Genomic DNA, 13,705 nt, shown 5'->3' on the forward strand with positions numbered 1-13,705 from the left:
AAAAAAATAAATAGTAATAATAAAAAAAAAAAAATCACGCAGGTCGTAGTACAGTCCTATTGGATTAGTTGTATTCATTTAACTACTCACGGGTCAAAACCAAAGGTTTCCTAATCTGGTCAACGAGTAGATAAACCTAGATATTTGACGGGTTGCCTAGTGTCTGCCCGGTCAATCCCAAGTCGTTTCGCTAATCAGCTCCGGGGGATGCCTAGAAAAAAATCTATCCGATTCTAGGTATCTTTCCAAATCGAGTCACATTGGTCAAATCACCCCCAAACTTTTCTTCATAAAGTCCACCAAACTAACCCCTGATTCCTTTTCTCCTTCACAGTTCAACTGGCATGCCATCCCAGAGCGAGAACGGAAGCGGCATAAGAATGCCGCAGAGCCCGTTTGGACGCCCACCATGGCCGGAGGACTGTTCAGTATTGACAAGGCGTTCTTCGAGAAGCTGGGAACCTACGACAGCGGGTTCGATATCTGGGGAGGCGAGAATTTGGAACTCTCGTTCAAGGTAAAGGAAAGGGATCAAAAGTTGGGATCTCAGTTTCACACAATCTGAGTTTAAATATTGAATTATGTAATTAATTTCATTGGCTAAAGAATTTGGTCAACCAATCAACGGGTCAATTAATCAACGGATCAACCAATCGAAGTTTAAACTCTGATGGTGTCTCCTACCCATTAGTCAGGGGAGTTTTTTTTAAAACCTTGCACATTGCATAACTGAGACGATTATTGGGGGTTCATACAAAATTTCGCAAGCTTGGTCTATCTCTATCCTCTGTCCCCTGCCTCGGTGGTGTAGTGGTCAAGGCGCTCGCCTGGTAAACAGCAGGGCGTGGGTTCAATCCCAGCCGAGGTATGGAATTTTATCCATTAAGTAATATGTTGTATTATCTATTAGGTTTATATTTAATTTATTTTTTTAATTATGTACCTACCTAGACTTTTATTAATTATTATTATTGTACTTTACTATGTAATCTTTCATGTAATATTTTTACGTTTGAAAGAACAAAAAAAAAGAATTTGGTCAATTAATCAACGGATCAACCAATCAACAGATCAACCAATCGAAGTTTAAACTCTGATGGTGTCTCCTACCCATTAGTCAGGGGAGTTTTTTTTAAACCTTGCACATTGCATAACTGAGACGATTATTGGGAGTTCATACAAAATTTCGCAAGCTTGGTCTATCCTCTATCCCCTGCCTCGGTGGTGTAGTGGTCAAGGCGCTCGCCTGGTAAACAGAAGGGCGTGGATTATTATTATTATTATCCAGTTGGTTGTAAATCAAGCTCAACTGTATTTCAGTTTTTTTTTTTTTTTGTCCGGTGGGGGGGTCCCTACCGTATGCTACGTCCTCGTGTAAATTCGCATGATTTTTCTCCCTTTTTCATAATTTTGTTATTTCATTGTTCTTTAGTTTGTTTGAACTCTTGCATTTAACCAGCATCCCTGGGGGAGATTGAGTGTTGGTAAACTCAGTTATATCGAAGGGGTAAGTACTTACGGTGATTTAAACTCTTCAATCACATCTTCTTCCGGAAAGAAATTTGAGTTCTGGAAAGAAATCGCATGATTTTTCTCCCTTTTTCATCATTTTGTTATTTCATTGTTCTTTAGTGTGTTTGAACGCTTGCATTTAACCAGCATCCCTGGGGGAGATTGAGTGTTGGTAAACTTAGTTATATCGAAGGGGTAAGTACTTACGGTGATTTAAACTCTTCAGTCACATCTTCTTCCGGAAAGAAATTTGAGTTCTGGAAAGAAATGGGTACCAAGGGCCCCATGTTCTTAGAGGCGAAGAACTGATAAAGTGTACATTTGAGTGAAATATTTCAATGTTAAATTCCCACTCGAGTGTATGTTTGAGTGTTTTTAGTGTCTACGAACGAGGTCCCAAATATCTACGTACATATACAGAGGTTAATGTAATCTAGGTGGGTAAAGCCTTCAAAATTCGGTATGAAGTTTCATGGTTTATCTCTTTCTAATACAGATCTCGAGATGTCCTCGCTAAATCGCGTGCCTGAACCCTAAATGCCGTCAGTTGATGCGATGGCAGTTCCTGGGGCAAATAAATAAGCAACTGGTCTAATCCTTTGAAAACCAAACTGGGCACTCATCAATTTACTTATGTTGATTAGTTATCTGAATGATGCTGACGCACTAAAAAACAAAAAATAAAAAAAGGGGGGATGCCTAGAAAAAAATCTATCCGATTCTACCTTTCCAAATCGAGTCACATTGGTCAAATCACCCCCAAACTTTTCTTCATAAAGTCCACCAAACTAACCCCTGATTCCTTTTCTCCTTCACAGTTCAACTGGCATGCCATCCCAGAGCGAGAACGGAAGCGGCATAAGAATGCCGCAGAGCCGGTTTGGACGCCCACCATGGCCGGAGGACTGTTCAGTATTGACAAGGCGTTCTTCGAGAAGCTGGGAACCTACGACAGCGGGTTCGATATCTGGGGAGGCGAGAATTTGGAACTCTCGTTCAAGGTAAGGGAAAGGGATCAAAAGTTGGGATCTCAGTTTCACACAATCTGAGTTAAAATATTGAATTAATTAATTTCATTGGCTAAAGAATTTGGTCAACCAATCAACAGGTCAATCAATCAACGGATCAACCAATCAACAGATTAACGGATCAACCAATCGAAGTAACTCTGATGGTGTCTCCTACCCATTAGTGAGGGGAGTTTTTTTTAAACCTTGCACATTGCATAACTGAGACGATTATTGGGGGTTCATACATAATTTCGCAAGCTTGGTCTATCCTCTATCCCCTGCCTCGGTGGTGTAGTGGTCAAGGCGCTCGCCTGGTAAACAGGAGGGCGTGGGTTCAATCCCAGCCGAGGTATGGAATTCCACCATTATGGGGATTAAAAGGCCTCGTATAAGTCGTTTAGTTTCCCTCGCCGCATGTTCCATAAGGCTGGAATCAATTTTATTTGCCGCGTGGGGCCCTGGTTCATTTGATGTTGAAAACATAATAATCATAGTAATAAGGACAATAATCATAGCAATAATAGTGATAAACATAATAGCAATAGTAGGTAGTTTTATTCACCAAACCCTAGGGAAGGGTATATCCGGCGTCCCTATTAGACTAGAATAGAATAGAATATAGGTACCCTGCTTATAGAATAGAATAGAATAGAATATACCTTGTTTATCCTGCCCGAATAGGACTGAAAAGTCCCTTTACCCCAGCAGCCAAAAACTACGACAACGAGGTCCAATCAAAAGTTGACGACTACTAGATGAGAAAATGGACTAGGAAGAAATCAAAAGTTGACGAGAGGAAGAATAGTCGACAATATCGAAAGCCAATCAAAAGTCGATGAATACTAGAGAGGGAGAAGATGGAGAAGTAGACGATTAAGAATCAAAATAAATCGAAACATCCACGAAGCCTGGCTTTTACTCGTCATAGAAGTTCGGTGATAGTCGAAGTTTTTCGTCCCGTTTGGGTGCGAGAGTATTTCCTTTTAAGAGCACTAGTGCCAAAAAGATTATGATTAAGAATCTATGGAGACTAAGCAGAAAATGATGGGCGATGATAAACGTTTGGTTAGGCTTGAATTTGATCTACTCGTATGTACCTTCTTCTGTTGAGCTTATAGTTGCAACCCTTGTAAAGAGAAACAGATCTATAACTGTTTTATAATTTAGATTTTAAGCTACCTCTACTGTTGACCAAATACATATCTTGAAGCTATTAATCACAGAAGGAATAATAATAATCTCCTAAATTGGAAAACCTAACAAAGTAAATCAACATCAAACATGAAAAGCTTTAAACTTTTAGAGAGTTAAACTCTAATTCAAGAGATGATCTACTCGTATGTACCTTCTTCTGTTGAACTTATAGTTGCAACCCTTGTAAAGAGAAACAGATCTATAACTGTTTTATAATTTAGATTCTAAGCTACCTCTACTGTTGACCAAGTACATATCTTGAAGCTGTTAATCACAGAAGGAATAATAATAATTTCCTAAATTGGAAAACCTAACAAAGTAAATCAACATCAAACATGAAAAGCTTTAAACTTTTAGAGAGTTAAACTCTAATTCAAGAGATAGGTACAGGGGTAATGCAATCAAGGATCCACTTTCAAGCCAAGCATAGACCTACAGATTACCTACCTAATTGTATAAAAACTACCTAATTAGATCTAAATGAAATCAATGTCCAGAATTTTTATAATTCATAGATCTCTAACTACCTATAAAGTGTTAAAGTGTGAACTTTGTAATTTCTTTGTGTACTTGTTCTTCGTTTTTCCCGACTCTCCTCCTTATTTCGTTCCTTTGTATGCTCATTTCTTTTCCATTTTATCTTCTCGTTTCCCCTTCTATTTCTTCTCTCTGTTGATTTGTTTCTCATTTATTATTTCTCATATTTCAATTACCCTCGAAACCTGTTTCCCTTTGCAATCGAAATTCAGCTGCAACTTTTTTGTCGACTCTGAGACCTTCTGCATGACAAGCAAGCGCGTTACCACTGGGCTATCTGTGCACGTCAATTATATTTATGGGTATCAATATCAACTATCTTTCAAGCGTTCTGGAATGCACCCGAACTTTAAGAGTTCGAAGTGCCGTCCGGCCTATTATTTTCTTATTAACACTAAATCGATTTATCTCATCTAATCATCTCTGTATTTTTCCAGGGCGATTTTGGTGACGTCACATCGAGGAAAGAGCTGAGGAGAAATCTGGGCTGCAAATCATTCAAGTGGTACCTGGAGGTACATATACAGAGGTTAATCTAATATAGGTGGGTAAAGCCTTTAAAATTCGGTATGAAGTTTCATGGTTTATCTCTTTCTAATACAGATCTCGAGATGTCCTCGCTAAATCGCGTGCCTGAACCCTAAATGTGGGGATGCTGTGGCTTCCGGAGATGTAAGTACTGTGGAGCTTAACTCCACACAAAAAGCCCACTGAGAGGCTTATGTGTAGGGGCAAATAGCCCTAAGGATGGGTTGAACGTCTACGAATCTACTGTGGGAAGCACTGTAGGAGTGGACAGTGGGGACCATTGGGAAAGGCGAAAGGACGGAGGTATCCTATAACACCTCAATGGTCCCGTTTTGGAGGGAACAATTTAGAGGTCAAATTGCTTTTGGAAATTACCTGTTCGGTGCTGAAACAGCGTTCGAATAGTGAACGAACAAATTTTTATTCCCAAGTTCGTTCAATTCAGAAGAAATTTGCCACACATAAAATTGAAAATCGATTTTTTTTAATTTTGACAAACATGTTGGATATTAGAAATTTACTCATTAAATTTTAGGGCCACCTTTTCTACAATCCTATGACTCTTGAGAATAGTGAACGAACAAATTCTTATTCCCAAGTTCGTTCAATTTAGAAGAAATTTGCCACACATAAAATTGAAAATCGATTTTTTTTTTTAATTTTGACAAACATGTTGGATATTAGAAATTTACTCATTAAATTTTAGGGCCACCTTTTCTACAATCCTATGACTCTTGTAATTTGCTCCTTGAACCACTTTTCCGGGTTCTATAGCTCTTTGAACTTAAAGAATCCAGTTAATATCTGGTCGTTCCTAACGTTTACATTGTTCCAAATGGATTACAGGTGAGCAACGACTGGTCCGGAATGTGTATTGATTCTGCGTGCAAACCCACCGATATGCATAAACCTGTCGGCCTTTACCCGTGCCATAAACAAGGAGGCAACCAGGTAAGATGTCGCGTCATCCGGCGTCCCTATTAGACTAGAATAGAATATACCCTGCTTATACTGCCAGAATGAGACTGAAAAGTCCGTTTACTCCCGCAGTCTAAACAACTATTACTAGTTTTTAACAGGTTTAAAGCCAAATTTTCGGGCATGGGTTTTTAAAGCTCAGGTTAACATTTAGAGAAAACAAAAAAAGCCTGTGTCAGAAATTGGTAAAGGAATTTTACTAAAAATGAATGTTTGGGTCAAAATTTGGCAAAAAAATAACATTGTTTCTTGCAAGGTTGGTCCTGACTTTATTTTTTACAAATATCTGGATCGTTTTTATCATAAAATTGACGTGTCCCTAACGACCTTGAACGTTTATGACCTTGACTTGTCCCTAACGACCTTGAATGTTTTTATTATGACCTTAACTTATCCATAACGACCTTGGAGGTTTTTATTATGACCTTGACTTATCCCCTAACGACCTTGATCGTTTTTATCATGACCTTGACGTCTCTAAAATGACCTTGACCGTTTTCATTTCCAGTTCTGGATGATGAGCAAGCACGGAGAAATCCGGAGGGATGAAGCTTGTCTGGATTACGCTGGAGGGGATGTCATCCTGTATCCTTGCCATGGATCTAAGGGAAATCAGTACTTCGAGTATGACTACAAGGTAAGTGTAGTAGTTCATCCTTATTGTTGGAATTTTGTAGTTTGAAACATCGTTGTAGTTTGATTAGAGTAACCTGCGAAGAAGTAGTTTTTTTAATGATGGAAGTAGTTAAAACATGTACAATATTTTTGCTTCAAAGTTTCAGTAAAGCTTTGTCTTTTCCGGTACTAACTTTTCGTAGTTCTTTAATCCTGATCGAATAAACTACGGGCTAAATAATTCCCGGAGGGACGGACCCAGCTTGTTTAAAGATGGAAGTAGTTAAAACATGTACAATATTTTTGCTTCAAAGTTTCAGTAAAGCTTTGTCTTTTCCGGTACTAACTTTTCGTAGTTGGTCAAGCTTCTGAAGAATTTAACAAATCTGCAGTTTGTAGAATTTTTTTTTTTTAAGTTTTAATTTAATGTTTGCTTTATTTCGTAGTATTAAAGATCCTTTATTTTTCCATGCACCACTCTCTAGTTCTTCCTCTCATATCCTTGAGTCCGATATTCCGTACTATCAAATTTATTTTAAGTTTCTTAATTTCTATTAATGATCATACATATTTACTATTTGAAAAGTAGTTTTCCCCCTTTTTTGTCTTTTTCTAATATTCCAAATACCATTTATTTGGATACTTTTCCATTTCCATTTGGTAAAATTCATACATTCCATTTTGTCGTAACTTTATTTTTCACCGAACTTCTTACACCTGTGACTATCCAGTACCTATCAAGTAGATACCTATTATCTACTCAGGTAAGTAATCAACCTAGCTTTCCTCCTTAATTTCGCAATCCTTTCGTCTTTTTTGTCTTTTTCTAATATTCCAAATACCATTTATTTGGATACTTTTCTATTTCCATTTGGTAAAATTCATACATTCCATTTTGTCGTAACTTTATTTTATTTTTTCACCGAACTTCTTACACCTGTAACTATCCAGTACCTATCAAGTAGATACCTATTATCTACTCAGGTAAGTAATCAACCTAGCTTTCCTCCTTAATTTCGCAATCCTTTCGGAACTCTGTATTCTTTCATGATCATTTGGATAACTTTTCATCCAATTTGTGTCCAGAACCACGCCCTCATCCCTCAATCTCTATGCTGCTTCCTTGCTCCCCTGACCACCTTGCTACCGGCACGTACCAATAGTGTTTTGCCTGCATGCTTGCCCTCTTGCTTCACAGAACAAAAGACTCAAGCACGGCGTCAGCAAACAATGTCTGGCCATCTCGAAAGACAAGAAGAAACTTCAGGTGAAACAATGCGACCCTAACGACGACACACAGAACTGGAACTGGGACGAATACTCACCAGACAAACTGCCCAAAAACTACGACAACGAGGTCCAATCAAAAGTTGACGACTACTAGATGAGATAAGGGACTAGGAAGAAATCAAAAGTCGACGAGAGGAAGAATAGTCGACAATATCGAAAGCCAATCAAAAGTCGATGAACACTAGAGAGGGAGAAGATGGAGAAGTAAACGATTAAGAATCAAAATAAACCGAAACATCCACGAAGCCTGGCTTTTACTCGTCATAGAAATCCGGTGTTATCGTCACAGAAGTTCGGTGATAGTCGAAGTTTTTCGTCCCGTTAAGGCGCGAGAGTAGTTCCTTTTAAGAGCACTAGTGCCAAAAAGTGACAACGAGGTCCAATCAAAAGTTGACGACTACTAGATGAGAAAATGGACTAGGAAGAAATCAAAAGTCGACGAGAGGAAGAATAGTCGACAATATCGAAAGCCAATCAAAAGTCAATGAATGCTAGAGAGGGAGAAGATGGAAAAGTAGACGATTAAGAATCAAAATAAACCGAAACATCCACGAAGCCTGGCTTTTACTCGTCATAGAAATCCGGTGTAATCGTCACAGAAGTTCGGTGATAGTCGAAGTTTTTCGTCCCGTTAAGGCGCGAGAGTAGTTCCTTTTAAGAGCACTAGTGCCAAAAAGATTATGATTAAGAATCTATGGAGACTAAGCAGAAAATGATGGGCGATGATAAACGTTTGTGCTGAGGAGGTAAGGGGAAGAGGAAATAGTTCGCAATGAAAAACCAATTGAAAGAATGTGGAAGACAGTTTTATCATGAAACTCTTCAGTGCACGGGTTTAGTTTTTCAATTTTCCATGTCTCTCCTGAGGGTTGACCGAAGGATGAGGTTTTTTGTTGTATTTTTAGTTATTTCTCCTCGGAAGGTTCTGCTTTGGATCTCCTCGATAGCTCAGCTAATATTTCAACGGTAGCTCAGCTAATATTTTAACGGTAGCTCAGCTAATATTTCAACGGTAGCTCAGCTAATATTTCAACGGTAGCTCAGCTAATATTTCAACGGTAGCTCTTTAAAATTCATATATTCCATTTTGGCGTAACTTTATTTTATTTTTCACCGAACTTCTTACACCTGTAGCTATCCAGTACCTATCAAGTAGATACCTACCTATTATCTACTCAGGTAAGTAATCAACCTAGCTTTCCTCCTTAATTTCGCAATCCTTTCGGAACTCTGTATTCTTTCATTATCATTTGGATAACTTTTCATCCAATTTGTGTCCAGAACCACGCCCTTATCCCTTAATCTCTATGCTGCTTCCTTGCTCCACTGACCACCTTGCTACCGGCACGTACCAATAGTGTTTTGCCTGCATGCTTGCCCTCTTGCTTCACAGAACAAAAGACTCAAGCACGGCGTCAGCAAACAATGTCTGGCCATCTCGAAAGACAAGAAGAAACTTCAGGTGAAACAATGCGACCCTAACGACGACACACAGAACTGGAACTGGGACGAATACTCCTCTCTTCTTGTTGTTTCTTTCTCTTCTTTTTCTCCTTCCTCGATACTATTTCTTCATTTTCATTATTTGTCTTTCCTTTAATCTCATCTTCCACTTCTTCAACAGCTTTGCCATCTCTCTTTCGTTTCCTTTCACCTTCATTCGTACTTTGATCCAGATCAGTGTCTTTCCTTTTGTGCTTCTTTTTCTTTCTACTGCCATCAGCTATTGTGGTGTCCACATCAGCTGGACAGTTATTTTCATCTTTTGTATCTTCTGTTCTTGATTCACAAGTTTCGTCATTTTCATGTTTATTTCTGCTCTCATTTTCATCTAAATCCTTTCTTTTGTGCTTTTTCTTCTTTTTGCTCGGTTCCAATGTTTCCACACTAGCATTATCATCCGAGCCTCTCTGCTGACTTGAACTTTCCTCTTCTAACTCTCCCTCACTAGTTTTCTTACTTTCCCCAACTTCTCTCCGAGGGTTTTTTCCTGTAGAACTGAAGATGTTTTTCTCTCCAGAGCCAACAGTATTATTTCTCGTAGGACCATCAATGTTTTTCCAAGATAAACCATCACTGTTTTTCCCTGAAGAATCATATTTCCTGGTCAACACAGCCGCAAAGAATCCCGTACAATAATCACTGGGCAACGCATAGGTTATTTTCATCTTTTGTATCTTCTGTTCTTTCAACACATGATTCACCAGTTTCGTCATTTTCATGTTTCTTTCTGCTCTTATCTTGATCTTCACCTAAATCCTTCCTTTTGTGCTTCTTCTTCTTTTTGCTCTGTTCCAATATTTCCACACCAGCTTTGTCATCCAAGTCTCTCTCCTGACTTAAACTTTCCTCTTCTAACTCTCCCTCACTAGTTTTCTTACTTTCCTCAACTTCTCTCCGAGAGTTTTTTCCTGTAGAACTGAAGATGTTTTTCTCTCCAGAGCCAACAGTATTATTTCTCATAGGGCCATCACTGTTTTTCCCTGAAGAATCATATTTCCTGGTCAACACAGCCGCAAAGAATCCCGTACAATAATCACTGGGCAACGCATAGATACATCAGCTGGACAGTTATTTGCATCTTTTGTATCTTCTGTTCTTGATTCACAAGTTTCGTCATTTTCATGTTTATTTCTGCTCTCATTTTCATCAAAATCCTTTCTTTTGTGCTTTTTCTTCTTTTTGCTCTGTTCCAATGTTTCCACACTAGCATTATCATCCGACCCTCTCTCCTGACTTGAACTTTCCTCTTCTAACTCTCCCTCACTAGTTTTCTTACTTTCCTCAACTTCTCTCCGAGAGTTTTTTCCTGTAGAACTGAAGATGTTTTTCTCTCCAGAGCCAACAGTATTATTTGTCGTAGGGCCATCAATGTTTTTCGAAGATAAACCATCACTGTTTTTCCCTGGAGAATCATATTTCCTGGTCAACACAGCCGCAAAGAATCCCGTACAATAATCACTGGGCAACGCATAGAAACATCTCCGCCCATGCGCGTACTTCTCGCTGCCAAAGTGCTTCCATCCGACCAGTGCCGGATGGTGGGTCAAATCTTCCACCTCCCAGCAATCCCCATGTTTGACCATGATATCCTCGACTACCTAGAAACACAATATGAAACAAGAAATAAGCAATATATCACACCAAACATAAGAAATAAATATGGAGAAACAACACTCAAACATCAAATCCCAACAATATTAAACAGCCTACCGAACGAACTAAAAGAAATAAACAACAAAAATGAAATGAAGAAGAAATTACAGGAATATTATCTCACGAACAATAATGAAGTATAAATACTAATGAAAAATGTCATATGAAACAAGAAACAAGCAATATATCATACCAAACATAAGAAATAAATACGGAGAAAAACAACACTCAAACATCAAATCCCAACAATATTAAACAGCCTACTGAACGAACTAAAAGAAATAAAATAAACAACAAAAATGAAATGAAGAAGAAATTACAGGAATATTATCTCACGAACAATAATGAAGTATAAATACTAATGAAAAATGTAAACCATCCCTAAAAGTACACAAGTACTTAGACTACTTAGAGGTATATAGAAAGAAAAGTCTGTAAAGGATTCTGAATGTTAACAATAAACTTATTATTACCTGCTCGTTTTCTTCTTCTCGCACGGAGCACGTACAGTACACGATGCGTTTCACGTGCGTGAAGTAGGTACACACGCGACTGAGCAGGTCTCTCTGGAATCCGGCCAGGTTTCGGATGCGGCCCGCGGATATCGAGGCGTTGTTGTCGATTTTGGCCCGCTCTGTGATACCTGAAATTATTATTATTTTTTCTAATATGACATAATTTACATGATTGATGGGGGAAAAAATTGTACGTCAGTACCGCTTTCGCATTACTTCAAGGCATTCTTTTAGCTTACATCCATGCCTATCCAAGAAAGCAAAAGTCTTGTTAGAAAATTTCCGCCCTGGCCGGGATTCGAACCTAGTACCTTCGGGTTGAGAGTCAGTGCTCTTGACCACTCGGCCACAGAGGTGGGGGAAGGAGGGAGAGAGAGGAGACTCACCTGTGCCAGAACAGGAAGGATCTACAAGGACATATTCCACATCCGTGTAGTCTGCCATCTTGATATCAAATATGTCGGACAATATGGTGCTCACAACTCCAGACCCCTGGGCCAGCTCTACCACTTCCTTCATATAATTGTATCTCTTTGGATCTTTGTCCACGGCATATACTTTGCTGAAATCATAAAGGAGGAGGACAAACATGTTGCTATTATTATTTTGAACAATATCAACAGTTAAAAAAGTGGCCTACATTTCTTTATCTCTTTTTAAGAGGTTTGATAGAGGGAACTGTAACGACCAAAGTCTTATCGTTCCGAAATCGCAGAGAGAAGGAAGAAAGAACATTATCCGTTTAGGATGAAATTCGCCCCGGGCGGGAATCGAACCCGCGACCTAGCGCTTACAAAGCAGACGCGCTATCAACCAAGCTAACTAGGCTGGCAGAGCTAGGTAAAAGGAGATCTTATCTACAAACCAGATGTGTACCCAAGTCTATTTTTCTTTCCTTTAAAATCTTCTAAAGTCTCAAAGGACTTATAGCTTTTAAGTACAGTCTGAATGAATTAAAAGCCTTCTTCACTTTTTTAAGCAAGAACACAAGACTGTGTCAGTCGACGGCCGTCGATCGACGAAGTGAATCTATGGACACAGCTTTAGGATAAAACGTGATCTTACCCTTGGTTTTGCATGTAGGCTGCCAGGTGCAAGGTTTTGTTACCAGGGGCTGCACAGGTGTCAAACACAACAGAGTGAGGGGGAGGTGATAACAGATGGGTGGGGAAACAGCTTGCCTGGAATATCATGAAAAAACGAGATAATATTTAGGAAGACAGACATTGGAAAGAATAAAATTTGACATGTTTTAAAAAGAATTTTTACCTACTTAATGGACTCAATTCTCATGTCTACAATTGATAATCAGAGCTAGTTTGAATAGATTCCTTATTTGTTACATAAATTCTTTTAAATCAATTAGGTACATAGGTAAAGGTATAAAAAGATGATTTCCAACCGAGTTTTATCTTAAGTTGAAAACTGCAGGTACCTTATCTTGTAGAAATAATGAGCCATTCTTATAGGGGGCATAATTGTGAAACTGAGTGCTCTGCAGAAACACCAGGACATCATTGAGGTGAAAGTCTTGAATGAAATATTCTTCATCTACTTGATTCCTTCCCGTATACTCTGCTATAGTGTTTAGAAACTCATCATAGCTGTTAGCATTTGGCAACTGGACAAAGCCATCATTTACAAGTTTTTCCATCAAGTCCTCTGTGCTTATCATGAGAGTGTTTACTCGAACGTAACGAAGCTTCTTTTTGGCAGAGATGAAATGATTGGTGGAATCTAGTGTATCACAGTCAGTTTTGCTATCAAAAATGGAATTACTGTTGACATCTGAAAACAGAACAAAATCAGGATTCAGCCATGCAGAACAAGAAAAAACATTTTTATTATTTGGGTTTTCCCACTTGGTACAAGTTACCTACCCCAACACAAGCTAAATAGTTTTTCCAGTAGGTATCTACCTACATATTCATTTAATAATTAAAAAAAAAAAAAAAACACTTTCAATTGAAATATGCATCAATAATACCTTTGGAGAGAAAAGTTCAATTATCTTTCTTCTCTTCTGCTGGCTCATCTGGTTCCTTCATGGCTACGAAAGCATACAACATAATGATAAAGTTGACAACAACAACAGCGGAGAATACACTGACAGCATTCACCGTGAATTTATCGTCCAGATGAAGATAGTCAGTACAAATGTGTTTCACACCAAAGAATGTAACGAAGGGGAATGTAAACATGGCACAACTGAACAGGAAGAATGTGATCATCACATTTGGATCCATTTCTGTTTTGTTTATATTTCAAGCTCACATGAATGTTAAATGTCTTTACTTGGTGTGGTCCTTGACTAATCTATAGGTAGTTTGTAGACTTAAAAATAAAGTATTGATTTAAATTAGGAAATTT

The 13,705-nt window shown here is 38.5% G+C and overlaps 3 protein-coding genes across 4 annotated transcripts in view; 2 read left to right on the top strand and 1 right to left on the bottom strand.

Annotated features, from left to right (window-relative positions):
- The window catches only part of LOC103513666 (putative polypeptide N-acetylgalactosaminyltransferase 9), a 59,326-nt gene extending 58,871 nt beyond the window's left edge, over positions 1-455 (top strand). Inside the window, exon 4 of one of the 2 annotated variants that reach the window (XR_003392723.1) lies at positions 335-450. The gene's annotated coding sequence lies outside the window, so the exon portion shown is untranslated. Of the gene's footprint in view, positions 1-334 lie in introns of both variants that reach the window. The other variant, XR_003392724.1, reaches the window with a different exon arrangement.
- Positions 1-7,939, top strand: part of LOC103513667 (polypeptide N-acetylgalactosaminyltransferase 5-like) — an 18,647-nt gene extending 10,708 nt beyond the window's left edge. Inside the window, exons 3-7 of the mRNA XM_026826804.1 lie at positions 4,691-4,774; positions 4,893-4,925; positions 5,628-5,732; positions 6,268-6,396; positions 7,573-7,939. Of these exons, the coding sequence (XP_026682605.1) occupies positions 4,691-4,774; positions 4,893-4,925; positions 5,628-5,732; positions 6,268-6,396; positions 7,573-7,758 (537 nt within the window). The 3' untranslated portion in view covers positions 7,759-7,939. The remainder of the gene's footprint in view (positions 1-4,690; positions 4,775-4,892; positions 4,926-5,627; positions 5,733-6,267; positions 6,397-7,572) is intronic.
- Positions 7,940-8,962: 1,023 nt separating this feature from the next.
- Positions 8,963-13,463, bottom strand: LOC103513668 (ribosomal RNA small subunit methyltransferase F-like). Its single transcript, XM_026826805.1, has 9 exons — positions 13,323-13,463; positions 12,771-13,123; positions 12,401-12,516; positions 11,722-11,897; positions 11,294-11,463; positions 10,641-10,765; positions 9,808-10,218; positions 9,319-9,767; positions 8,963-9,045 (listed from the first exon to the last, which is right to left on the bottom strand). Exons 2-9 carry the CDS (start codon positions 13,008-13,010, stop codon positions 8,963-8,965), a joined length of 1,770 nt encoding a protein of 589 aa, XP_026682606.1. The 5' UTR covers positions 13,011-13,123; positions 13,323-13,463.
- Positions 13,464-13,705: the final 242 nt, after the last annotated feature.

This window comes from Diaphorina citri, unplaced genomic scaffold (genome assembly GCF_000475195.1).
Source record: "Diaphorina citri unplaced genomic scaffold, Diaci psyllid genome assembly version 1.1 scaffold1006, whole genome shotgun sequence".
NCBI classification, from domain to species: Eukaryota; Metazoa; Arthropoda; class Insecta; order Hemiptera; family Psyllidae; genus Diaphorina; species Diaphorina citri.

Coding starts and splice junctions, on each gene's coding strand:
- LOC103513668 (XM_026826805.1), bottom strand. CDS start 13,010: ATGATAAGCACAGAGGACTTGATGGAAAAACTTGTAAATGATGGCTTT. Junction 9,768..9,807: donor AATAACCTATGCGTTGCCCA/GTGATTATTGTA, acceptor TGTGTTGACCAG/GAAATATGATTCTTCAGGGA. Junction 9,046..9,318: donor GGATCAAAGTACGAATGAAG/GTGAAAGGAAAC, acceptor CTGTGAAGCAAG/AGGGCAAGCATGCAGGCAAA.